The 27,536-nt window shown below is 37.4% G+C and overlaps 1 protein-coding gene across 1 annotated transcript; it reads left to right on the forward strand.

The window, feature by feature from the left end:
• Positions 1 to 4,798: 4,798 nt before the first annotated feature.
• LOC136238623 (peptidase inhibitor 16-like) lies at positions 4,799 to 27,240 on the forward strand. Its single transcript, XM_066029192.1, has 10 exons — positions 4,799 to 5,023; positions 10,337 to 10,582; positions 12,688 to 12,800; positions 12,849 to 12,949; positions 13,455 to 13,552; positions 15,669 to 15,908; positions 18,989 to 19,101; positions 19,150 to 19,253; positions 26,672 to 26,815; positions 26,945 to 27,240. Exons 1-10 carry the CDS (start codon positions 4,865 to 4,867, stop codon positions 27,070 to 27,072), a joined length of 1,446 nt encoding a protein of 481 aa, XP_065885264.1. The 5' UTR covers positions 4,799 to 4,864; the 3' UTR covers positions 27,073 to 27,240.
• The last annotated feature ends 296 nt before the right edge of the window (positions 27,241 to 27,536 follow it).

Below are 27,536 nucleotides of genomic sequence, written 5' to 3' on the forward strand. Positions count from 1 at the left end.
TAGTAAAAGCTTTATAGTGCAATGTTAAAAATACATAATGATACAAACAGTAGTTATAGCTGCATGAGCAAGTTGTACTAAAGGAATCTGGTAACAAGTACCAGACCCTGAAGTTATGTACTTAATTACTTATAATAGCTAATTGTGTGCATAAAAGTTCGGTGGCTTGGGGTGTTTAGAACAGATGCTGCAGGGACAAGAAAAATGAAGACTGTGTAAGTTATCAGGATTAAAGTTCTTCGTAAAATGCTGCCATAGAATTTGGATTAACTGAGCTTTGATGGTAAGAAATGGTTTAGTTAATTCAATTGTAGGTAGACTGTTGAAAGTTCTAGGTAGTCTGTTGAAGTAAAAATTTCTTTGTTTGTTAGATGATGTGAAAACATATTCAAGTTCAAGTTTGTTACAGGAAGAAGACCTGGTAGAATGGTGGCAGAATTTGATGAAGGTTCGGATATCAAAATGATCGGATGGATTTTTCATTGATTTAATAAAGAACAGGATGTCACATAGATCATAAGTATACATTAATGGTAACAAGTTGAGTTTGATAAGGCGTGTTTTGTAGTCAGAGATGTAGTCATTCAGGATATATTTGGAAGCAACAGCACATTGTTGCTCTAGCATGAACGTAATAATACTGCATGCTGAACAGGATGGGAACGAAATGCAGTTAAAGACATGTCTCCAGTTGGTCATATGCAACTGATTAACATGCAGTAACAGTGGCACTGTTGGTACCAGTGATATTGAGGCTATGCCCCAACAGCAACATCCACAGCAGCAAGAAATAGCACTCATAGAGCATTTTATTACCTAAGTACTGTTGTGTGTAGATCAACAGTTTTACCAAATTCAGTCACGCATATTTATGTCCAAGTAAAAGAAGTATAAGTTGACTGTAGCACAAAGGTGGTCTTTCAATATAGGTGGTCACTGATACAGGTCATGCTGGGAGTAGTTATTGGAGGTGCACACTTCCATAAAGCATAGGCGTAGCAACCCGGGGGGGGGGGGGGGGGGGGGGGGCAAGGGGGGCTAGAGCCCCCCTTGTGATTTTCTGATTGTAAATGCAAAAAAGATCGAGATACTCTAATAGAGCAGTCAGTTACTCTAATAAAGCAGTCACAGTATTCAGAGAAGTTGTGTAGCAAACTATGAAGTTGTGAATAAGGATTTTTATGTGCTTTATCAGTGATACAGTCTATACTATTTAGTGGAGGGCAGCCATTCTTAGCAAGTGCCTTTTCTCTTTTTTTTTTTTCTTTTTTTTTTTTTTTTGCTCTTCAACACCAAACTAGAGCCCCCCTATCTAAAAATATCTTGCTACGCCTATGTAAAGTAATAATATATAGAACAAAATAATCCATTGCATACCATGGATTCATGCTGATCTCACCACAAAATTTTATCAAACATAATTATAGCTACAACTGTAATTCACAAAAGCAGCCTTTTTGAAATCACTTAAAAATTAAAGTTTTTACTTGAAAGGCCAATCTACAGTCTTCATTTAGTTATATTAATACAATGCAAAGTTGCAGTGGATTATATAAGTCAAGACAGACCATGGCCACTTTTTCATGAAATACTTGTGGCCATGCACATAAATCAAAACCCATGTAGTATTTGGGACTAAAAATTAAATTTGTATAAATGACAGGTACTACAAACACTGGTACCAAGCTAGAGGTGACCCTATATTCCCTGTTGATTTGACATGGAATGGTAAAACCGAAGCTAAAACTAATTATTTTGCAACTATTAGCGAGGAAATTCCCTCCTTAGAATGGCCTATGGTTGGTATCTTTATTAGAGCACAATCCAGAGCATCATATCTGGACTTCAGAAATCATGCTCCAGAGAAAGAGAGTAGTCTGTAAAATATATAGTAACATGTTAAACTAAATAGTACATACCACAGTCTGGCAATGCAGCAGTATACATGTACTCAAGGGGATGGCACTGTATACTCCGATGTTTGTTCTTGGTCAAAGTGCAAGTCAAAAGTCAAACGAAATCTGCAGTTGGTCAGCATAGTTCGTAAGGTGTATACCACAATCAATACCTTTAGCACAATAATGTGAACATTATTTTCAACAGTCACATATGTTTTCAGGGGTCAAAGGTTTTGGGTTTGACCACTATGACTGAAGACAAAGATCAGAGTATAGGAGTGGTGCCACTCCCTTGTTACTGTGTAGCTAAGTCATCACAGCTGATATAACAGTTAAAAATAGAATCCATAGAACAGGTCATGTCATAGCTACACGTAATATTTCACTACTTTATTTAATACTACCCCACTAGGGAGCTGTGAGAAGGCTAAAACCTGAGCTGTGAGAAGGCTAAAACCTGTCAATACAGGGAATCAGAAACATGTAACTGAAACGTTGAAGAATGCAGAAAAAAATCCCAGACCCAGTGGTAACTTGATCCCCCGCAACATGCAGTCTAGGCATGCGCCAGAGGAACCACAACAGCTGGGATATGAGATCCTCTCTGCATTCAACCTCTACTTAATCATTGACTTCTCGCAGCAAGGGTTTTTTATTAAATGCTATACCACTAGGGACCTGTGAGAAGGCTAGAGCCTGTGAATACAGGGAGTCTGAAATATGTAACTGAAATGTTTGAAGAATGCAGAAAAAATCCCAGACACAGCTTTTTTAAAACTTAATTTCAAACTTTCTCTTCGTACTTCAGCATGTATGGCTTGACCACTTTTTCTCTTTGACATTGGGAATTAAGGGACTCTAAGGAAAATGACACTGCTGGACTACCACTTCAAGCAAGTACAACATATTTATACACAAACCAGTGGCGGATCTAGGATTTTTAAAAGGGGATTTCTGAAAGTTGCTATAGCTGAATGAGACATCTGGTGATTATCTGGAAAATTTTGAGATTTTAGAAGTTCTGAAATTGGATTTTAAGCTATTTTTAGTTACCAATTACAATAAATCCAATGCTTTAAACTGTAAATACTATAGCTAACTATAGGGCAAATATGGTGACTACAAACTGTAGCTTTGATTGCTCTATTAGAGTAGTTATATGACTGCTCTATTATGCACCTATCAAAGTTTTGCCCCATCTACCCCCATGCGGGCAAACGAGAGGCATAACGAGGGGATTAGACAAAAATTTCAGCCCCAGGGGTGGGGGCTTTGATCTATGCTTGTAATAAAAGATTGAGAAATCTGATGGATGGTGGCCTCATAGGAAGGGGATTAGACCTCCAAATTTGCCCCAGGGTGGGGGAATTAGACTTAGAATTCGGTCAAATCCCCTCCTTGCCTGCATGGGGTAGGTGGGGCAAAACTTTGATAAGTGCATTAGAGTATCTCGATCGTTTTTAATGCAGTGGGAGATGAAAAGTGGAAGTATTGCTGAGAGTTTAATAGCTATAAATGGTGTTAATTAAGTGCAACTGCATGCATGCTACTGAAATACAGTGGTATATAGTTGTTTGCTTTGACAAATTGTCAGTGCAACAATGTTTATGAATTTAGAGTCAGTGCCACTGAGCTAAATTAAAAGGGGGTTTCTGTCGAAACCCCAGAAACCCGTCTGGATCCGCCACTGCAAACTGTTACTAAGTGGTACACAATACTGAAAGTGAGGTGTGTACATGAGCTCAGTAATGACCAGTGATACTGAAAAGACCAGATTAGATGACTCAGTTCTGTTGGTATACCTGCAAGGTCTTCTGATGGCTGGTAGCTAGTGCCTAGTTGCTGGCTCCTGTTGGTGACAGGCCTACTAACATTTAATTGTATGTTTTTTTTGTTGTCCATAATCTAATACTGTGCTCTGTACAGTTGCGCGTATGGCTTCCCGTAAATTATGTTTTCTGCTATAACTTAGCTACGAACGTATTAAACTATTCTGCTAAACTCTTTTTATTTGCGATAAGCTGTCACTATTGCACAATTTAGTCCAAATCCCATGTCTTAACTCACTGTAGAAGGCGAGTTATAAATTTTCGCTTCAAACCAGAACTATAGCTAGTCCCACAGTTTACGCCGTAGAGACTTGATTCAGGCTTTAAAAATACATTATTGAAAACTATACAAACAAACGTGCGTTTCTATTTTTGTTCTCTTGCTTCTTAGTCATCAGATACTCTTCTTCCACTTTTGTGCTGGCACTAATCAGTCTTCTTTACCTCCACGCCATTCCTCGCCAGAAGGAGCTATCAAAAAACGACAAACGCTCTTTTAATGCATAAATATCATGGTTGCCCATCTGAAATTTTCATGCCTATCGGGTCTAAAATGACGAACTAGTTCTAATTTTAGTATCAAGGTGTAGAAACTGAGGCGCCCGCAGCTGTTCTATGGCCACAGTTACTGTTTCTTAATTGTGTAACCGGAAGATAATCCCTCAATTACAGATCGCTATATTCATTAGACCATGATGAAGAAGATACAACACTTACTTTGCTTCCTTCATGTATATCGCTCTTCTTTCTTCGTTTGTGGCAGGTTATTTCATCATAAAAGACATTTTCTCGTTGGGCGCGCCACATGTTAAACAAGCCACAGACTAATTAGATAATTACTGGCGACCATGGAATCCATCAGTAAACCCCAGCTGTGCTAACCTCAGAAGCCATACGCGGAACAGTACAGAGCACCCTTAATACGACTCAAGAAAGTGGGCCCCCAAGCATAATTATACAGCGGCAAACAAATGATTTTTCTGTTCGATAGACACACGGTACGCGGGGGCGACGGTACGTGAAACGGAAACACACGTTACAAGGAGGACACGCCCAAAATAGTGCCATTAGTGGTTACATATAAAGTAATTGACTGATATTAATTGAACTTCATATTTGAGGCTCTACATAAGAACTATGATTTCTGGCATTGTCCCAGTGCTATGTCTGCTGGTGTTAACCACAGCACGTCTGAGTGTTTCTCAGCTGACTGATGAAGATAAACAATTCATTTTGGATTTTCACAATGACGCTAGGGATAATGTGGATCCTATTGCTACCAACATGGAGAAAATGGTAAGCTGCTCGGCTGGTTGAGGTAAAGTCCTGTTGTATTGCATATAACTTAACTCCGAGTCCATAGCACTTTCCTAAATGTGGCTATAGTAAGCTTAGCTAGCTAGCTATATATAACTTTATCAATCGGCGGTCTATATGTTTAGTAGAAGCTTATAGGCGCCGAAGGCGCGGAGACCTCGGAAGGACCTGCATGTCTAATTACTTAAACCTCAAGTGCATATAGGGCAGTCATCCAGCTGCTCAGTGGGTCTCCTTCAAGCTGTTCAATATCATCATAGTACAGTACAATAGTAGGGACCACAAAGGTTTGGGCATGGCCCATGAAAAAACATCATCCAAAATCCAGCCTCACTTTTCCCTGATGACAATGAGGCAGTATTGGTTAGGTAAAACTAAGCCCAACAAGCCTTCAGATCAACCTGAAATGCTTTCAACAAGTTGCTACGGAATTTAAAAAAACAACAACAATTAAATGGAATTTTCTACTGACTGAGTGACTGACTGATGCCTTCAGAGAAGCATAACTCGATAATGGCTAAGGCTATGGGCTAAATTTTTTCACTGTTCCATGTTGCTTCAGCCGGACGCATGCCACTTGGCATACCGCAATGCATTCTTCATGGACTTATCAGTGTCCTCCTTTGTGTCCCATTCATCTTTGCTGACAGCAGAAGGCGTCGATTTGGCGGTAGCGTGTGACAACTACCCTTCGTAATGGAATTGTCCGTATATTTCATAGTGGCTACTTTGATTGCAGAGGTGCATTTCAAACAGTTCTTGATTCGTAATGCTGTGTAATGGGTTGAACATAGCTGACAATGAAGCGTAATGGACAGAGTTGGGGTCGTTACTCTAAAAATGTAACTAGTTACATATTACTCGTTACTTTTACGTGATGTAGCGCACTACAGTTATATATTACTTACTGAAAAAAGTAACGAGTTACATATTACTCGCTACTCTGAGGGCTGTAACTAGTAATAATATTACATATTGCATTTGTTCGTTACAAACTATGAAGTAAGTTCAACCTTCTAAATACCAGCTACCAGCCTACAACTACAAGTGACATGAGCGAGACACGTGTTTCTCTGGTGTAGTTCAGTCACATATACTTTGTTGTTGTATCTTGGCCTCAAGGGCACTCCCCATACACTATCATTCTTTGTCCATGCCATTAATGCTATCTCCAGTCTTGTCTGGACCCAGAATCAATCAATCACGTGCCTGGATACAGTGCACCTTAAAAGGAAGTAACGTGTTACATTCGTTATAATTTCCAGATGTAATATCTGTTACATATTACTCGCTACTTTGTCATGTAACGCATTATATTACTCGTTACTGTAAAAGTAATATCATTATGTAATGCATTACATTATAACATGTACCCCCAACTATGGTAATGGATACTTCACTTTTCAGATGATAATTGGTGGGTGGTGTACACCATTTCTTTCTGTGATATGGTATGCGTGGGTTCGCCAGTCATAATAATTTTATTTACAAAAAACGTTAACAAACAAGTAAATCAAAAGAAGTGTTGTATCCCTACTGTGCATTTTCCGTTTTGGTATCTTGAGCACAGCAGGGATATAACACTGTTTTCTGTGATTTAATTTCATACACTACTCCAGCTTGTTTCAGTACTTTTTATCAATGTGCTATGGTCCCTACTCTAGTTCAAAATTCCAATTTTTTTGTTGTACTTGCTGTAACAATGAACACAGTAACCATTTCGTAAGCTCTCTCTGATTTAGGGAACACAGAGCTTTATTGTAACCACCATTCTTTTAATATGTACCAAAGCTGTGTTAACACTCTATGGCTGCCTTGCAGCACTTATGAGCTCCTGGTTTTAGTTTTACAGCAACATGTACACTCGTATGTACAGAAAATACAGGCAGCATGGGTGTGTGTGTGTCGAGAGACAGGTAGCACGAGGAAAGACAGAGTGGTGTTGTAGCTATTAGTCTCGAGTGCTTATACACAAGCATAATTATATGCATAGATAGGTCTCTTTTTCTAAAACCAATATTTAGCTAGCTGGTCGCGATACCAATATTAATTTAGTCAGTCTGGCCATTAGTTGTATGAACATTGGGATTTTGGATTAGGTACAACAGTAGGATTAGGAACAGCGCCCCCAGGATTAGGATAAACACACAGTATTATTTTGTAGATTACACAACAGATTACAAGTGGTCTTCTCTGAAGACCGTTTAAGGTGTGTTTGTGAACTCCACTTTTAGCCTCTCCAATTCTTTGTATGAATGACAAAACTCTTGCCACTGAGGAAACAAGTGATACCTATTGTCACCACCTCTAACCTCCATGATCCCTACATTTACAGCATTACAATGCATACTCTATGATATTTCACACAGTATTATTTTGTAGATTACACAACAGATTACAAGTGGTCTTCTCTGAAGACTGTTTAAGGTGTGTTTGTGAACTCCACTTTTAGCCTCTCCAATTCTTTGTATGAATGACAAAACTCTTGCCACTGATGAAACAAGTGATACCTATTGTCACCACCTCTAACCTCCATGATCCCTACATTTACAGCATTACAATGCATACTCTATGATATTTCACACAGTATTATTTTTGTATATTACATAATAGATTACCATGGTGTCTTCTGATCACACACTGACACGGTGATATTTTGTATTGTAAGTGTAAAAGTGTTTCTCTGATGTCACAGCATCACACAGTGACAAAGTAATATAAGATTACAAGTGGTTTTTGCAACAACACAGCATCACACAAACGTACTTCGATTCATGACATTATTTGCCTTGTCTATTCATAACCCCCGCCTTAAGAAATAGTTCTGTAGGAATTCAAATGACTCTTCTTGGTGCATAACATAATGCTTTGTTCCACCTATTAGACTAATGGGCAAGTCACCTGATAGTGGACTTGTGCAGAAAGCATGCTTTACTCGATAGCTGCTTGTTTACTCCCATTTTACCTCATTCCACCAGTTTTAAACTCATTGCCATTTATTTGTTGCCTTATTACGGGAGTTTCTTAGGACTGTTTTGAGTTGATTTTTTAATATCCTTCATCATTGTTTCATTACTGCCAACATTGAAAACTTTGGTTATGAAGGTGGTCGACTTTAAAACATGCACGGTTGATACTAAATGCTGATTGTAGAGCTATAAAATACTATCGATACTACTTGACCAGGTATCATGATACAAAGTGGTAGTACTCTACTCCAAGTTGTGGTATCATAGTATTGATTTTGCAATATAACCAGATAGTTGGGTCACATTTTCAACTGATTTGAATCAAACTTTTTGCATAGGATCCGATTAATATATAAAGTTAGTACTAAATTACCAAATGTTATATCACACATTAGCTCAATCGGCATGCATAGATCATATCATGTGTAGTATCAATACCTAAATTGTGATACCCTAAGTATGGTACCATGATACGTAAACTTTATGTAGTGTCACACAACTCTTACTGGTTGACTTTTAGATCACTTACCAGTGGCATAGTCAGGAAAACAATTGTACTGAGAGAAAGTTGAGAGGGCCTGCTTCTGACTTAACTGATTTCACCAAAACTTTCAAGCATGGGTGGTACAGCATTTGCAGGTTGACTCTCTGGTTGGATGAAAGAAGCTGTTTCAGAGTATTTTTCTACATGTCATAAGTAATGCTCCAGCTTACAGTAGTTAATGCTACAATATACCATGCTTCAATTATTACTCAACGCCTTACTCCACCAGAGATATTTTGAGTGGTCAGGCCATCCAGGGACTGCAATGGAGGTCATAGTTATGCACACTACTTTTTATTGATCTGATGTGATATTTAAGTCAGAAATTACTATGTAGTTATCTCTTTGATGTGATACTCAACTACATGTGCTAAGCTTGTCAAGCTAGGGAGTATGAGTATGGGGGCATGCTCCCTCAAGGAAAATTTTGAAAATATATGCTTTGAAATGGCATGTGGAGGCTATTTTTTGATTGTAACTGCTAATGCATGATATGCATGATCAATTAGCTCAATGCCATGCCATGCGGTTGTCTCATTGGAACTCAGTTTGAAAAGTAATTTAAAGACAATTAACATATGAAAATTAATGTAAATGATTTAGACCAAGCAGTGTAATGGGAGCAGTGGCTATAATCTGTACTGAATTCTCTATTAGAGTATATTACGATGACTGCTCTACTGTGGGTTCCGGCCCTGCTTCTACAGCCATAGATTCTATTATGTATTGTACAGTAATGCTGTCTAGTAGTAACATTTGAGTAGAAAATTCAGGGTGCCAAATCTCAGGCCTGCTCAGCCTGAATTGTTGAGTACTTTTTACTGAGGCAGCTGCCTCGGTTGCCTCTCTGGTAGCTATGCCACTGCTTACACTAGTCACTAAAAACGAAAACTCAAATGTGTTGATATGTGTTTATAAAGTAGCCAATCTATTCAAGTTAACATGTTCATTTCGAAACCAATATTGTTACCTATATTTAACCACAGTATATTAAGTTCATACCAGATCAGTAATGTTGTTGCATAGTACTGCTTAATTATTGTGATCACAGAGCTGTACATGTGTGCATATATATATATATATATATATATATATATATATACCAGCTAGTTGGGTTGCATAAAGCTTTAAATGAATGCTGTGTGGACACAACTGACAAAAACACCAAACTCTACCCACATGTGTAATACTACCTTAAGTTGGTAAGCCATGTAAGTGCTTCTTTTGCTCTTTTGCATTCTGGAGGTGGGAAACACCTTTTGCAGGGTTGTATTATAATACAATAGCACGGCCTGATAGCAGTGATATTACTCCCAAAAGCCTTATTCAATGCAGGCAAATGATTTCTGTATTTTCCATAGAGAGCTAAATTAGTAGAAATTCCTCTAAGCAGTCTGCAGATCATAAAAGCTGTAAGCAATTAGTCTGCGATATATGAAATCCTTATAGCTACATATAGTTGTACTGGTTAGTCATTTGGATGTTTGATTTTACACATATTGGCAGAATTCAGTTTGTTGTTTTGTTTACAAAGCATGATGACTCCATTGTTGAACTGGCTCTTACTATACCCTAGCCCTGTTTGGTGTGTTGTTTAGCGAATATATATCATGTTTTATTGCTGCATGACAAAAGGTACCATGCTGAAAAGCATGGATGATCACTAGGCACTTGATCACAGCATTGAGGTTTGTTCATACTATTAAACAATTTATATTGCCATAGTTATTATGTAATGTAAATAAACTGTTATATAATGTTAATGTTATCTGCTCACAGGAATGGAATGATGAACTGGCTGGAATTGCTCAGGCCTACTCAGCAAAATGCAATTATCAACCAAATCCTGATAGGGTCAGCCAAGCTCCATCCTTTAGCACTGTTGGTGAAAATTTGGGAGTAAGCATGCCCCCATCTCCTTCCTTCTACGACGACATATTGTTTGCATGGGTTCGTGAACGATCTAGTTATAACTACACTAGTGGACAGTGTTTTAGTGATGGAGCATGTGACCCATATACACAGGTAAGTGTACACTTTTTAAAGAATACTGCCAGATATCAATGTTACAAAAATTATTATGTTGTTAGCTAAATCAGGATGTATGTAAAATTGATAAGAGTGGCTCCTTATGGTGACTGACTAACATACAATAAAGTGTGTTGTGCATGAGCTAATATGGTCCCATTACATTAGATTATGTTATTGTAAGAGGAGACAGTCCTGCACGTAGAGCAGGTACCAATGTTAATTAAGTAATTAATTAACCCATTGCCAGCTGAATTCCTGGCTACTACTAGCCGAATTGCTGAATTGCATCTTATTACCCTTACCATACACAGAACTACTTAGTAACCATACATATCTAAGTACTCGCTATGAAATAAGGAACTCAATTGTTTTGTTTTTGTTTACATAATACTAACCGCAATGAAGTTATTACTCGCAAAGTCTAAACATTGGTACAAACCAGCCCAAACAAACAATGGAATCCCAACTAACTATCTACAAAGGTGCCTTACACTCCACAGAACTATTCTATACAGTTTACTTACAGTGTGATCTATTCCACAGCTGGTTTCTTCATGATTTGTCCCATTTTTGCTGGTGTGCATGCGTATCTGCACTCATGACCACCATGCCATGTCTGGGATAAAGCAGCTGACTGTTGACTTTGCCTGTCTCCATCAATGTATAACACTTTATTTGTTAGTAACTACTTGTTTTTAGCTCAGAGAACGATTTAATTCACCTAGGGCTAGTATGAAAGGATACACTTTACACTATTGCATAACAAACGCGCATTAGTCCAGGAAGGATCCGAAATGGGACCCCTATGGGCGTGTCCAGTTTAGCACTAGCGCATCTCACTATTACACACACTTAACAGTTTATAGCAAAGCTAGATTTTATTTCCTTCGTGATTTATTATGCCATGCCGCCATATGGCGGCTACCACCGTTAATGGGTTAACAATAATTATTTGGAAGGTCTGGGTACATGCAGGGTCTATTAATGTAATCCATTACACAACAAGTGATGATTTGTAATGTGTCGTGGAACAGTTGACGAGCAGAAATCGCCCAAATGTTGCCATGTAGAGTAAAATTTAATCGGTCCCATTATTAATAAACTTATTGTTGTTTCACTTCTCTATTCATCCTCAAACCTCACACAGACCTTGCACAGGACTGGTCAAGGAAGATTTGCTCTGTGAGGTTCAAATGTGACCGGTTTTGCAAGAGGTACCTTTTTCACACACAAAATTTGTTTTTAACTTTGAAGCTTCATAACTTTTTATCAATGCTTATAATTGCCTACAATTTTCCGTGAGTGCAGCTAAAGTATCTGGTTGTATTTTGAAACTAACAGCATGTTAATCAGCATAAAGAGTCAAGTGTTACATCATTTGTTTGCTGGCATGTAAAATGTGTGAAAAAGGTACACTGTACCTTTTCACAAATCTGGTCACATATAATTGTACAATTCTGTTAGGGTCAACTATAACTAGGGAAATGCAGTCCTGTGCAGGTACCAGTGCTAGTTAATTAATGAAACAAACAAGATGCACAAGTAATATGTGACCGGATCTGCAAAAAGGGGTCTTATAGCCTTTCCAATTGCATGTACTTGGCAATCCATAACTTGACGTGTGAATATGGTACCAGCCTGAAATTTGGTTACTTTACACTCCTAACATAGTACTATTCCTGGGTGTAATTTTAAGACAGTAGGATAAACACATGATGAGTTATAACTTGTCAAACTCAGAAATTGGAAAGGCTATTGCAGAGCTTTTTACAGATCTGGTCACATAAAATGCTTGTGTGTACTGTTTTGCTATACTAGTACAAAATTAATTAGAAACTGTGTAATATCATACAGTATTAATAGTAGTATGGCAAGATTTACACTTTCCTATGACAATATTGATATACATGTTACTAATTATTTCAACATGCATGTTTCTAATTAATTGCCGAGAAATAAATACTAGAAGCTGCATTTGATTGTGTCACTGATCTAAAACACGTAATATTTCACTTGACATGTGCCAATACTTATCACATGTAGTGCTCTTCATTGTAAAACTTGCTTTATATGTTGAGTTGGTATTTTATTTATGATAGATGGTGTGGGCAACATCTAGTCAACTTGGTTGTGGAGCAACTCAATGCAATTCTGTGGCAGGATTTCCAAATAATAGTAGTGCCATTGTTTTTGTATGTAACTATGCACCAGCGTGAGTGACATGTTTCTAATGATTATAGTCGTTATGTTTGTTTGATAGTGGAAACTTGGAAGGACAATCTCCTTACATGACTGGAAATTCATCATGTTCAAATTGTCCTGGCAACAAGACATCCTGTGTGAGCAATCTGTGTAGCGAGGGTGAGTCATACTCTGAGGATTTTAAGTAAAAAGTTATCAAGATGCATAAACTTGCTTTTATGCCGGAATGAATGTATGACCAGAAACCGGGACTGATGAGTGGTTGAAGTTAGCCATGTAGATACTCTATCCATTTTAGTTACATAAGTAATAGTGTTGATATTTCTTTCCAAGCTGTCTCAACTATGGTTGCATGTGCTTATAGTTGTCGATCTAATTAATTAAATTAAAATTATGATGTTTATTTGAGCTATAATGGCTCTGTAATGTAGTGTGTAAATATGGTTGTGTGTAAATATTCCTTCAACACTTTGATGAGACAATTATAGTGAGGCAATTAGCTATGCATGTGAATTACAGTACTGCTCAAATGCAATGTCATCTCATGAGAGTACAAGCAATTTAAAAAACTCATTAATTAAGGGTGCGACAATCTTGGGAGGCTCTAACACAAAAACAATGTTTTCTGTTGTACAGTGTAATTGTCTACTGTTATCAACTGCAGAACTGATTTTCTCTGATGAAGATAAACAACTCTTGTTGGATCTTCACAATGAGGCTAGGAGTATGGTGGATCCTATTGCTACTAACATGGAGGAAATGGTGTGTTGCTAGTTGGGGTATTGATAATCACAAGCAAATATACTAATAGTACTGCATGGAGACTCTGTAGAGCTTTCATTAGCTGTGGATGTATTTATATACAATGTACTAAGCCTATGGGGAGCATATGTAGCTAGTTGCAGCTCGAGCATAAATAATGTGTTATTCAATCTTGCTTACCACCAGCATAGAGCTAGTAGTCACTGTGCCACAGTAGAATTTTTAATAATGACATATGTGTGATTTTGGTTACAGCTACCAATTTTACAAATAAGCATATTCTCAAATGATCACCAGGGCATTACATTTCAATGCAAAATGCTTATTCATGTGCTGTAAAATCTGAAAAAGATCTAAAGTAGCATATTTGTGACCGAATTTGACAAAACAAGGCTTCCACACACACCCACTTTTATGACTTTGAAGTACTATAACTCAATGTAGGAGTATGACATTAGTTTCAAATTTTGACCTAGTATTGTGCTATGCTATGAAAGGACGTTGAGAAAATTTTACGCCAATACCTTGCTGAGTATTGAAGTTACAGCTGGTTAAAGTCAGAAAATTGGATGTGTGTGGAAGCCTTGTTTAGTCAAATTCGGTCACATTTTATTTTTCAGTCAGCGAGTATTTATTGTATAGTTCACAAAGGAAGTTTCAAGTTCCAGTTGTAGACTCATGTCTAGTGGGTTATGTGTATAGCCAATAGTGATATCTACCTAATGTTGTGATTTGCTTTTATCTTAATTTGAAGTAATCTTACAAGTTAATCTTTCAAAGTATAGTGAGATCAATAATAGGTCACTTAAACTCACTTTGTGTACTCTCAACTGCAGGTTTAGTTGTAGTGTATGGTCAGCCAACCAACTGCTAGTTTCAGTATCATTCTAGGAAATTAATGATTTTGATTTGTCTGTGGTTTTGTGGGCTAAACAAGTTAGCCACACAAACTGAATTGTTAGTTTTTCATCACAGTCAATGTTACAGTCTTACTTCAGTACTGCATCAATGAATAAGTACCTCAGTACAGCTATTAAGCAACTTTTAAAGTTAGTAGCGATAGCTAGAGCAGTCACATTCGGAGTCATGGTAGCTATTTATTCAGCTGTCTATAGGTAATAAAATAAACAAATGCCATCTTGTATTGCGGTTGAGAAACTAACACTAAGCCTTAGCTGATACAGCTAAAATTTGGAAAATTTTGTTTACAGGTGGTATAAAACACTTTCTTGTTGTGTTAGCTACATACGAATATAATGTGGAATATTAAAATTGCAGTGAATTATACTTTGTCCTGCTCCTCCATTTCAAATCTCCTTACCTTGGCTCAAACTAATATGCTCTAATTGTGTTATCTTGTAATAATAATAATAATTTATTATGTAAACATATCAAGCATATTATATGCATAACTATAGCACTTGCCATAATGTACTGTGAAAAGATTCTGCAATGAACAACATATGTGACCCAGTCTGACAAAACCGGGCTTATCACCTATTTAAAAGTATCAAGAAATGCCGGTTTTAAGTATTTAGTGTGTTGTAGCTCGCCAATGGTTGAAGCTATGTGTACCAAATTTTCACACATTTTACACCAATTCCTTACCTTCCAGAGCATCCACTGTGCAAGTAGCCAACTACTAAGTTTCCCACCATTTTAGATAGATTTTAAACCGAGGTTGACTGTATCAGGCGAGCTGCAAATTGGGTGGGAGGCGGACAACATGGTGTTCAAAAATTGAAAAGGAAGGCCAAGGGATGAATTAGGCCACGTTTTGGTCCAGTGAGGTCACAAAACTGGCTAAAATGAAAAGAAATTCACAGCAGAGGTACTTATTCAATACCACAGAGCTGTACAGCCACGTACAGTCATTCCCAGGCTGACCAGAGCTCCATTAAGGCCCCACACCACATGTACGGATCGCCACTGGGCTCGGGAAAAGCAGCCAGTAAAACCAGACCACTCAAGTCTAGCTGATTTTAAATGTGGTATTAGATAGTTTATTCATGTAGCTGTGTGTACTGGGTGAAAAATTGAATCTGCTGACATGGGCGATAAGACCGGTTTTCTCAGACTGGGTCACATATTAGCTATTATTGTTTTCACCTCATAGGAATGGAATGATGAACTGGCTGAAGTTGCTCAGAATTACTCTACAAATTGTATTACTCAACTAAATTCTGATAGAGCAAGCCAAGCTCCATCATTTAGTACTGTTGGTGAAAATTCTGGAATAGCTTTTCCCGTACCTTCTCAGGTGGTAGAAAGATGGCTTGTTGCACGACGGTTTTACATCTACACTACTGGACAGTGTAATAATATAAATCATCGATTTTGTGACCAATATATACAGGTAGGTGGCATGTGTATAAGTGTTTGACAGAATATATACCTAGGCAGATTATGTTATAGTGTCCTAACTTCCAAAAGTATAGATTAAATTGTGTAATAAAACTTGTGGCTATTTAATATGTGACTGAATTTTGGAAAATCACCCATATGGGTGCACGTGAAATAATTAGAATTTTCATGTTTAGTAGGCTGCTAATAAGAGCAGGGCACAGTTTTAAAAATATTTCAAGAATTTTCTTGTAATTTAAGGTATTGAGAATGGCTTACAACCATTAGCAAGTAGATTTGCACTATAAAGTCTGTAATTTGATCATTAAATATTTTAGATGTCAAATGCACCCATATGGGTAATTTTCTAAAATTCGGCCACATATGTGAGTCTAGACCTGATGAATGTTGTATGACTGAATAGAGATGCATGCAAAATGCTAACACTATAACATGAAAAATGCTAACGCTAACAACACCAATCTATACCGCAACTTCCCAATAACTTCTTCAAAACTTCATTTTCATCAGGGGCCATGGCCTCCTTTAGATATGCTTATGAAGTAAACTGTTTGTGTCTGTAACTAACAGCCTCCATGCAAACAGCTTGGTTGTAAAAAGGTGTGTCCATGAAGCAAAAGTAACTGGCAACCGAATTAGCTGATACCCGGAGCAGCCAAGAACGAATGCTACTGTAATTCATCTAACCATAATGAACAGTTTTAATAGTGGGCCCTTATCATTAATTAATGTTCTACATTCAGTCTTGCTGCATGCATTCCTAATTTATTTACTAATTGGCTAGAAATTTAGCTGCCTTTTTGATAGTAAGTGTAGAGGAAAAAAGACAAATTACTAGTCGATTAGAGTTTAAAGTATAAAAATTAGGAATGCAACAAGACTAAAATTAATGTGGAACATTAGTCAATGGTAATATTAAAACTGTTCATTATCGTTAGCACATGTCACAAGCATTCATTCTTGGCCACTCCAGGTATCAGCTCTTTCAAATTCCAGGGATGCGCCCTTTCTGTTTTTGCATGGAGGATTTCACTTATTTTTGTGAATCAAACGTATTGACATATATACATAAATTGTATTATGGATATGTGATCCAGTTTCTTTTCCTGCAACAGGGGCGCATATACATAGCCAGAATTTTCTGGAAGGGGGTTTGGATTTGAAATGGAATATCTTTGGGGGAAGCCCTGGGTGCTTTCCCTGGACCACGTTTGAACGAAAACAATGCATACACAAAATGTGCCCTTAGGCAGTAACATTAAAGGTGTTGTTTGTGTGTGTAACCTACACACTGTTTATGCAGATTATAGAAACTATAAACCTATTGTAATACTACTTCACTTCCAGACAACATACCGACAGCCACTTCAATTTCATAGCACATGGGAGCTCTCCACATTTAAGTCCCTTAGTTGGCATTACTTTGTTTTGTGTATATATTATTCTTGGCTGGTCCTCCTATTGATGGCCAGTAATTTCAGACTTGGCTTGTACAGAGGATTGTGGAATCTTCGCAATACAGGAAGTCACCAGAAATGTGATCTATCAAAGTTGTGGTGACGCATTTCAAAGTTGATGTGCTTTATGGTTTTATTGCAAAAATTCCGTAAACCTCTGTACTCCAATATATTTGAGACATCACATGCCCAAAACATGTGACAAATAAATAAAACATTCATCATGTAAATATACATCAACTATTCACAGTTTGTGCTAGCCTGACACACGTATAACACAACTACTAAAGTTTATTGCAGCAGTTGCCTTGTAATATGTTTCAGCCAACAGTCCTTTGCCATTTCCACCAAGCATCATGTGCACAATTGATCACACAATGCAATACTTGGCAATGATTCAGCATTAATGCGATGTGACCCTCAAGAGTAGTATAGAGCCACACCAGTGTGCAAGTAGCCACCGGAGAGCTCTAGGGCTGCTAAGCATTTTTGTGTGATTTTTAAATTTGCTACTGAAAGTGGGTTTGTCTAAATTATCCGAACCCCCTGGCTATGCCCTTGTGCAAGATACAACTTGTGTGGCTCAAGAGATTGGCCAACCTCTTGAGTGTTAAGTATGGTCTTTCTTTTGGAGTGGTGATGGGATGGGTGAGATGTAAATCGAGCTTTTCTTTGCTGAGATCTGCAATCATGCTGTGTATTCATGGTGCCCGTCCAGTGTCCATTGATCAGTTGCTGAGGTGTCAATTGCTGTGCAGGTCACAGGAGCTCGAAGTTAGGTCCTTTTTGTTTATTAGTCTATATTATTTTTATACCATATTATTTACTTCATAAAAATTATTTTTTTATGTCAAAAAAACAACACCTTGTGTGGTTATGCAGGCATCCAGATAACCGGCTGCATGGCAAAAACCTCACACATCTGTAAGGTGCACCTTTCATGATTTACAGGATGTGAATGCTAGCTATACCAGTACAGTATGCATGCTTATCAATTTGCTATGCTTATTTCAAAAGTTGCAACTGGTTGGAAGTTTCCTGAATTAAAGATGCATGTGTTCCTAAAGAACAAAAAATGTTTGGAAATCAAACCACTCAGTCCTCATTTACATTAACATAGTCTCACATGGCCAGACCACTTTTTTCTTTTGTGTTGGGGTAGTTTTCCTACTCAAATAGAAAAGAAAGCTGTCTGGCCATGCAAGAGTATTTTCAAACATATAAGAGTTGTTTTGTACTACTTCACAAATCCTATGTGAATTTAACCTACCCATAACACTACTAGCTTTTCCAAAACAGCTATTCAATGACTGTAGATAACCTGCTTAAATACTTATGGCTAAATTAGAGGCTAAAAGTATTTCAAATTGTACCTATAAATAAATGATTCTGGTGGTCTTTGAGACATCATGAAAGCTACAACGACTACAGCTTCTGGGGATCTACATCCCCAGACCCCCACTGCCAGAGATGCTATTACTTTGGTCACCCCCTCATCTGAACTACTTCCTCTACTACTGGTGTACTTCACTATCACTTGTGTGTAAATAGGATACGTAGGTTTTATTAAGATGATTAGCTTTGTTATATAGTTGAAATGTTATTCATGACATAGATGGTGTGGGCAACATCTGGTCAACTTGGTTGTGGAGTAACTCGATGCAGTATTGTAGATGGACGCCCATTTAGGCTAGGTGCTCTTGTTCTTGTATGTAACTATGGACCAGCGTGAGTGACATGTTTGTAATGACTATTGTCACTGTGCTTGTTTGATAGTGGAAGATTGAAAGGACAATCTCCTTACATGACTGGAAATACATCATGTTCAAGTTGTCCTGATGACAAGAAATTCTGTGTAAATAATCTTTGTAGTAATGATGGTGAGTTGAATAGTATTGTGTCACTGTATATATATCCAGCAAATATGTAGTGACTAGTATTTAAAAAATAGTTCATGAAGTAGGGAGGGATCTATGCAATAAAAGTAGTGAAACAAGAGATGAATGATGGTATTACAGCATAGTTCAGTGGGAAAGTCCCTACTTTGGCACAATAGCTATAACAATTATTTTGTTCAATGCCAAAGTAGGGACTTCCCACTGAGCTATGCATCATTCTGTTGATTCATTCATTCATCTCTTGTTTCACTGCATAGATCCCGACTTCATTTATAAATTAACAATTTTTTAAATACCAGTTTTTTTACAGCTAGCTATAGTGTAACTTGTGACTGTTCTATTAGAATATCACACATGACTGTTGTATTAGAGTGTAGAGTGACTGTTGTATTAGAGTATCGCAAGTCAGCCAAGGGGTGTGCAGCTAGCTAAACCAATAAGGGGTGAGGTCATCTTGTTTACTGTTAAGCAAATAGCTAGATTGTTAAGAGGTATGCATGGTCTCCGCTATTAGTCCACCTAGATCTTTATTATTTGATGGGTGTCTATCGCGAACAGGATCCCAATTGCAAAGTTGGGTATTTAGCTAGTATACCTCTTATAGTAGTGCCAGGATTGAAGTGCTTCATAAATTCAGCTCTGAAGTAATTCTGTAGCATCTAAATATGCAGCTGAAAGAACATGGTGATACGGAAAATTGATGCCTCAATATGGTTTTGTTGATGAAGACAAGACAAGCAGCCTGATAAGAAAAGACAAGGTGCAGAGGGCCTACACTCATTGGAACCCCAAAAGGCACATCCCACTGGTTCGTTTGTTATTGTGGCATAAAATGGTGGCTATATGCTGCTTTGTTTGGCCTCTAGGCTTGCAAATGTGGTCAGGCAGTGAGGCAGACTAAATTTTGAGTTTGGAGATTTAAAAAAAAAATTCCTTTTCCGGTAACCGGTAAGTGTTTTTTTGTTTTCAATGCTGTATTTCATGTTAGATGGACTAATATTATTCCACAAAGGTGATTTTGTCACGTAATGTTCTCTAGGATGATTTTTAAAGGCAGCAATATTGGCAGTGCATGTCACTTTGGGGCGATCCCTGCTTAAACAGTACTACCGTACTGTTTGAGTACTGTACTGTCAGTTGATAATTGCCTTAGTGTGAGGCAAGTAAACTTGCAGTTTTGAACTTTCTGTATAAATTTATTATTTTTATCATAATACTACATATTAGGGATCATGAAGACCTGTTCTTTCCTGACCAAAAATATCATCCCAAAACCAGCCTCACAATACCTTTATGGTGCCTTGGCAGTATTGGTTAGGTATTGTCAAACCCAAAAATGTCATCAGCGTGATCCAAAGCACTTCAATAAGTTGCTACAAATTTTAACAAAAAATATTCAATGAAATTTTCTGCTGACTGATTGACTGTCTGACTGACAGTCAGACAGTCAGGGTTCAGTAGAGATGTACCGATAATCGGATCGGTGATAGGATTGGCTGCCAATATGGCAATTTCTACCACATCGGTAATCGGCACAAATGCTCTGAGAACTGATATTGCTACCGATAGTTTGCATGGCAAATATGAGTGCCAGCAAAGCAATGAAAAGCCTTTTTGCTCACTACAAACAAATAGAAAGTCTCTCTATACTATTTCGTCAAAACGCTAAGTTACGAGAAGCCATATGACTGTGCATGTAAGTACTGCTATTTGTGTTAGAATATTCTTACCCGGATCTTCTGAAAACAGTAGCAGTTCACTTTAAGTAGGCATTCCAGTATCTGAGATTTTTAATAAAAAATTCTCCGTATATTCCCCAATAGAACCCTGGCACAAAATGACAACTCGTGCTTAACTTGGGATTGCTCCGTCGTCCGAGCTCCAATGAAGATGAAAATCGCTGTGGGGTTTGTCCACACGCTGATCATCTAGAAAATCATAGTTTTATCGTACGCGTTACATATACGTAAGTTTTGTGTTGTTTTGTAATCTTTTCAAGCCTTGTAATGTATGTAGAATACTTTAAAACTTTTAAAAACGTACTGTCGGGTGGAAGGTAGTCACTGGTGTTTATTTTAAAGCACATAGTTACTTCACTCGGGTTAGCGATTTTCAGCTCCAGAGCAATTTTCTGATGGCTGTGTCATCAGCTCAATAGTATAAACCACTTCAAAGTCAGCATAATAATGCCATAATTGAAACCGCAACTCCACCTTAGGTATTGTTGCATCATTGTGGCACCTCCACTTTAGTTATTTACCTTTATAAGTTGTTAACTTGATGTTTTTACCAACTTGAGACAGCCACTTGCGTATCGGTATACACCATTGTATTGATAAGTGTACAATAGGTGAAGCATATTTGCTCACCACAAAGCATACAAAGATCGCTGAGATCCAATAAGACCTGAAGTTACTCTCATTACATGTACAAACTTGCAGCTAGAAGCAACTGCAGTTTCAAGATAGTCCAGATTGCTAGATGGCTTCCTGATTCAATTGTGCCATTTTTCCCTTTAAAATGTATGGGGAGCCCTGGAGAAAAAATGTACCTTTTTTCAGTTTTTAAGCACTGTGCATGCTAAAGTAGCTAATTCCAACCCAACAAACTATATATTTCTTAGATCGGAAATCAATACTCTGTCTATTGAGCATATAAAAAGCCTGTTTTTCCAAAATTTTAAAATCGGGCTGGAATGTCTACTTTAAGAATAAAGAACTGCATCACAGGAAAGCTGAACTGATAATCTGTGTATAGTAGCCATCTTGAAAACTAATCAAAACACGGAGTAATCCAGACAAGGGAGCATGTATTAAAATATTTATAGTGCCTAATTGTCTGGGTTGTGTATTAGAGGCTACACCACCATAGGTAACCAGGTATTGCCTTAACAGCCTTATAGTTACATCACTTCTATTTGGGTGTCTGGATTCAGTGGAATGGAATGGTGGACTGGAATGGTGGAATGGACTGGACTGGAATGGAATGGAATAGTGGAATGGTGGAATGGAACAATACTTAGGTAATTTCAATTAGGTTTACCTCTTTAAAAAGACCACCTTTTTAACAAAGACCATCCCTTTATAAAAACCGTTTTACTTTAATATCTGAATTGTTGTTTTAGAGCCCTATAAGACAGTCTTATTGATGAATTGTGTACCACATGTTATGTCTAGAAAAGCCAGTGATATCTGATTTATAGTACATTGGTACAATGCAGTAATAGCTATATACCCCATAAAAAAAAAACAGCTTGGCTATATGTGTCCACAAAACTAAAGGCAACTGGCAACTAAAGGAGCTAATATCTGGTGAGGCCAAGAAATGAATGTTAATATATACTGGCAACCAAGTATAATTTACAATAACCTTGGTCCTTTATCATTGACTTGTGCAGTCTGACTGTATTCCTAATTAATTCCCTGTAAGTCTAATAGGCTATTAAATTGGTACCTTTCTCAATAGTCTGGCATTGTAGAGGAGAAAAAATTACTAGCTAATTAGAGTTACAGGGAATTAATTAGGAATGAAGCAAGACTGTACGAGTCAATGATAAAGGACCAAATTTTTATAAATTATATAGCAAGTTATTTGCCAGATATTAGCTCCTTTAGTTGTTAGTTACTTTTAGTTTGATGGGGACGTCATTTTTGTACAGCCAAACTGTTTTTGCATGGGGTATATTGCTGTATTACAAATCAGATATCACTCAAACTTTTCTAGGCATGTGGCACACAACTGATCAATAAGACCATTGTATGGGGATACACTCTAAAACAACAAGATAGCAACAATTTAAACATTAAAGTAAAACGGTCTTTCTAAAGAGGTGACCACCAATTGAAATTACCAAAGTACCGTTCCATTCCACCATTCCATTCCAGTCCACCATTCCAGTCCATTCCACCATTCCATTCCAGTCCATTCCATTCCACCATTCCATTCCACCATTCCATTCCACCATTGCATTCCAGTCCATTCCACCATTCCAGTCCACCATTCCATTCCAATGAATCCAGACGCCCCTTCTGTTTTCTCTAAAAATCATTAGAATAATATGCATCATACAGTAGCTACACCTGTAGTTCTGTTTGATTTACATTTTACAAAATGTACAACAATCGGATCAGTATAATTTTCACTGGTAAAGTGTTGCTCAGGTGCCTTTTGGATGTGTGCATTGGTGACACACATCACTGACTCACCCTTTGTGTTAGCTGGTAGCTTATGCAAGGTGTCTCAGTTCATGGTAGTATGTGATGGCTTCCAATATATATACTAATAGGAATTGTCCTTATTTTCTATAGTGGCTGGATTGATTGCAGAGGAGCTTCTTGTATTGTTCTTCATTTTTATTTATTTATTTTTTAAATTTATTTATTAATGCTTTGCAGCACAAGTGCTGAAGGTCTGTAGGACACCTGGTCCTACAGCCTGCTCAAAGACTTTAGCTACTTAGACTTTAACTACTTAAGATGTGTTTGAAAAGTTGGAGAAAGGAGAAAAAATCCATTTTACTGGATAACAGGCTGAGCATAGCTGAAAATGTAGTGTAATGGCTACTTCACATTTTCAGTAATTAGATAGTTGGGATGCATGTTTAGACAAACACAATTAGTCTGGTGCCATTCTTTCTTTTTATGTAGCGTGCACAGGTTCACAACTCATAATTATGCTACAGAAAGTAAACAAACAAGTACAAATTAGAAATTTTAAGCCCAATATAGGGATCATAGGAAAGCACCTGTAGATATTATACTGGTGGACATTAAATCTAATTCAGTTGTGTGGGGTAGACTGAAATATTAAATTCTCATTAGTATATCTGTAGGTGTAGGCAATTTTCCTTGTTCATTAAATTTTGCCTATGATCCCTAATCAGGTTTAAAATTTCTAATTTTTGTATATACCACACATCAATACACTACTCATTACCCATCACTTATATAATTTAAAATGGCAGTAGTTTTGCAGTGGAAGATACAGGGGGATTGCAATGATTTCAGCTGAAACCCCCTCTGAAAATAAGACGTGCATCCTAAATTAGTTTACGAAGCAGGTGCAGGTACCTAGTTTGTAGACCAGCAGCTAAGTGCATTAGCATAGCTAACAACCTATAGTTAATCATTTGATGCTATCCTAGCATCATCCCTATCAGGGTTCGTATCTCTATAAATAATTGTCATTTTAATGGTTTAAAGCTGATTACTGCTAATTCTAAAAGCTTCACTTGCATTTTCTTAAGGCTTTAATATAATGGTAAGATGTAACAGTGAAACATTACCGAAAAGTGATTATTTTGTCATTAAATATTGCTAGCTAGCTACTGCTAAGGTAGCTATATAGCTAGACTGAAGCTACTGGAAATTACCATGTTTCAGAGTGGAACCTGTTTTAAAAGTCTCCCTAGTAACTGTTCTAAAAAATTCTCCAAAACTTATTTCTATTGGTAGGGTCTTGGAGAACCTATGCCTATAAATTCAGTAATTTCAGGGTGGAATGAAATCAGGAGTGCTTGAAATCATACTACTACATTAATTTTATCCATGCATGCATTGCATATCATGTAGAACTCATAACTGCCACTTTTAGAGACTGGTATTGAACATGATCACTTACAATGTTTATTCAACGAGTTCAACACTAAAATTAATGTCAAAATTTTCCTGTGGGGGCATTCAGATACCCTCTGAATGTCAGCTTTTATAATTGCCACCTCTAGAGTTGGATAATAAAATAGCAACATGCATATAGTGTTTATTTAATCAAAAGTGGCACCAAATTCAATCTCAGAAGACAAATTTTCAAAACTTTTCTGTGGGGGCATGCCCCCAAACCCTTCTAGTTGGAGCATCCTTCGCATGCTGACTGCATGCACATGTGCTTTGCACTCTTGTTGAGTGACTTCCACTATTGCCCACGTAAGAATATCCAAGATGTATAAACCTGAAACCCCCTCTGAAAATTTCTAGATCTGCCACTGCATGCTTTGTATGTAATTGTGAACGATTGATTATTAAAACAGTACACACAGGGGCGGATCCAGGATTTTTCAAGAGGGGGGCCCTGATCTGGGAGGAGGGTACCCCCCCCCCAAAGTTCACATATACAACTCAGCAATCCCGGTCTACAGCTGTAGCATTCATACATAAAATGTGCCCTTGGGAAAATTTTAACAAGCATGATGTGTGTATCTCACTAACTGGCTGGAAACCTGCACTGCTGTTGTGCAGCTTATTGCTATACTATGCTATAATTGTAGACTTATAGCTCACAACATACACAACTTCTGACACACAGTAGCTATATCGAATGATGGGGTACTTGTTCATCACACTTCTTCCTAACCAAGTTGAAGAACTACTGAAGCATCTAACGCTGTGTCACTCTCATACTGTCAAGTGTATTCAGGTCATTCTGTGTCTTCTGGGTGATGTCTCAAGAACAGCTGACATGCCCTTATAGACCAAGAGTCAGGTGCATTACCACAAAAGAAAAGTGCAGGCAGTAAAACACTACTTTTATAGAAGATTATACAAATCAGACACACCTATACAACAATATCAGTGACTACAATATCAGTGATTACAAATGCCATTACTTCCTTGAAGTTGCCAGCTCTTCCACTCACAGTAAGCACATGTCTTCTGCCATTTGCTGAACTTTGAAAAATCCATATCACGTGAGCTATCATCACGTGATGCTATAGAATAGTTAGGGACTGCTCTATTGCAGCAAGTTTATATCGATCTTTCGCTATCTGTTGCTTTCCTCCACACACTTTCTCCTGTTTGAGGTTCAACCTGAAAGAGGGTCTCGAGACTCCAAAGACCCATCCCCCCTGGATCCACCCCCGACACACAACAATGTGTTACAATCATGAGACTAACTAATGCTCAGTTCTCTATATACAATATCTACCATTACACAATCTCTTTGTACACAAAACTTATAATAGCAACCTGTAGATCACTTCATTGCCATGTGTAACGTTAATATAGTATACTTCATGACTTCAGCAACACAGCTGATCAAGTACAATTTTTGTGTTAGCTCTTTTATGAGGTATTACATCAATGCTTTCACCACTGTACTTTGCTGTATATTTTTATGCAAAAATTGTTAGCTAAATATTTTTCATATGATTTACACAAAATGAAAATTATTTTACATGCGTGACTGCTCTATTAAGATGTTTCAATCTTTTGCAAAAATATTTGTGCAAGATATTTTTGTATACTTTCTCCATAAAAAAATATTTTACAATGAAAAGATAAGCAAATTATATGGTAGTGAAATTCATATACCCTAAAGATGACATCATATTGTGCACATTTGATTATTATGCCAAACTAATTTGACACTTTACTTGTTATATACAATTAATGTATGCTATATAGCCCCTACAGGTTGCAGTGCCGATAGGGTTGATATAGATGGTATCAGTGTAGCTGGGGGGACTGTAACTATCAACTTTTCATCAGATCCTAATGTCAGGTTTAGATGTAGACTGAGGCATCCAAGATACAGAAGACTTCGACCTTGTGAGTGTACTATAGTAATCTAAAAACTACCCTGTGCTGTTTAGCTACATAATCTACCAGCTATGTACAATGTATAAATGTGAATACACATCCAGTTGGTATTATATAGAGTTATGTGTGTGTATTTAGGTACAAGTCCTATGACATACACTGGGTTGAGTGAAGGAAGGTACCGTTTTGTTGTACGAGCTGCTTGTCCTGGTCAAAGATTGCTAAGTGGACCAAGGAATGTGGCTCACTTTACAATACGTGCATAAAACCAGAGTGGAGGTGATGGATTGAATTGATAATGGATTTTTGAACTAAAGTTAGGCCATTTTGTTTGACATTACTTAGTTGATAGATGCACACACAAGGTGTAGCTTATTAAAATACATATGTACATTAATTTTATGTTTTGACGATAAGTGTTTTAATAACTGTAACTTTTGTCTGCTACTGCTGTATAGCCAGAAATTTCGAGGAACAAAACTTTCGTGAATGGCCTAAAATACAATATATTATGACGTTTTTAAATTCACCAAAGTCTAGAAAATGTGTTAAGTTGTTTTACAAAGGTAAAATAGTAGCCTCAAACATTTCACTATATTTTCATGAAGCTTTTTACTCATGTAAGCTTTGCCCCTTAAAAATTCTGCCCATATGGTAACTTGATAGTTGATCAACACTTGCTGGGAATATCACAACACTGCAATCTCACTTAGTAATCAATAAAACCTTC

The sequence above is a fragment of the Dysidea avara genome, chromosome 11, assembly GCF_963678975.1.
Source record: "Dysidea avara chromosome 11, odDysAvar1.4, whole genome shotgun sequence".
NCBI lineage: Eukaryota > Metazoa > Porifera > Demospongiae > Dictyoceratida > Dysideidae > Dysidea > Dysidea avara.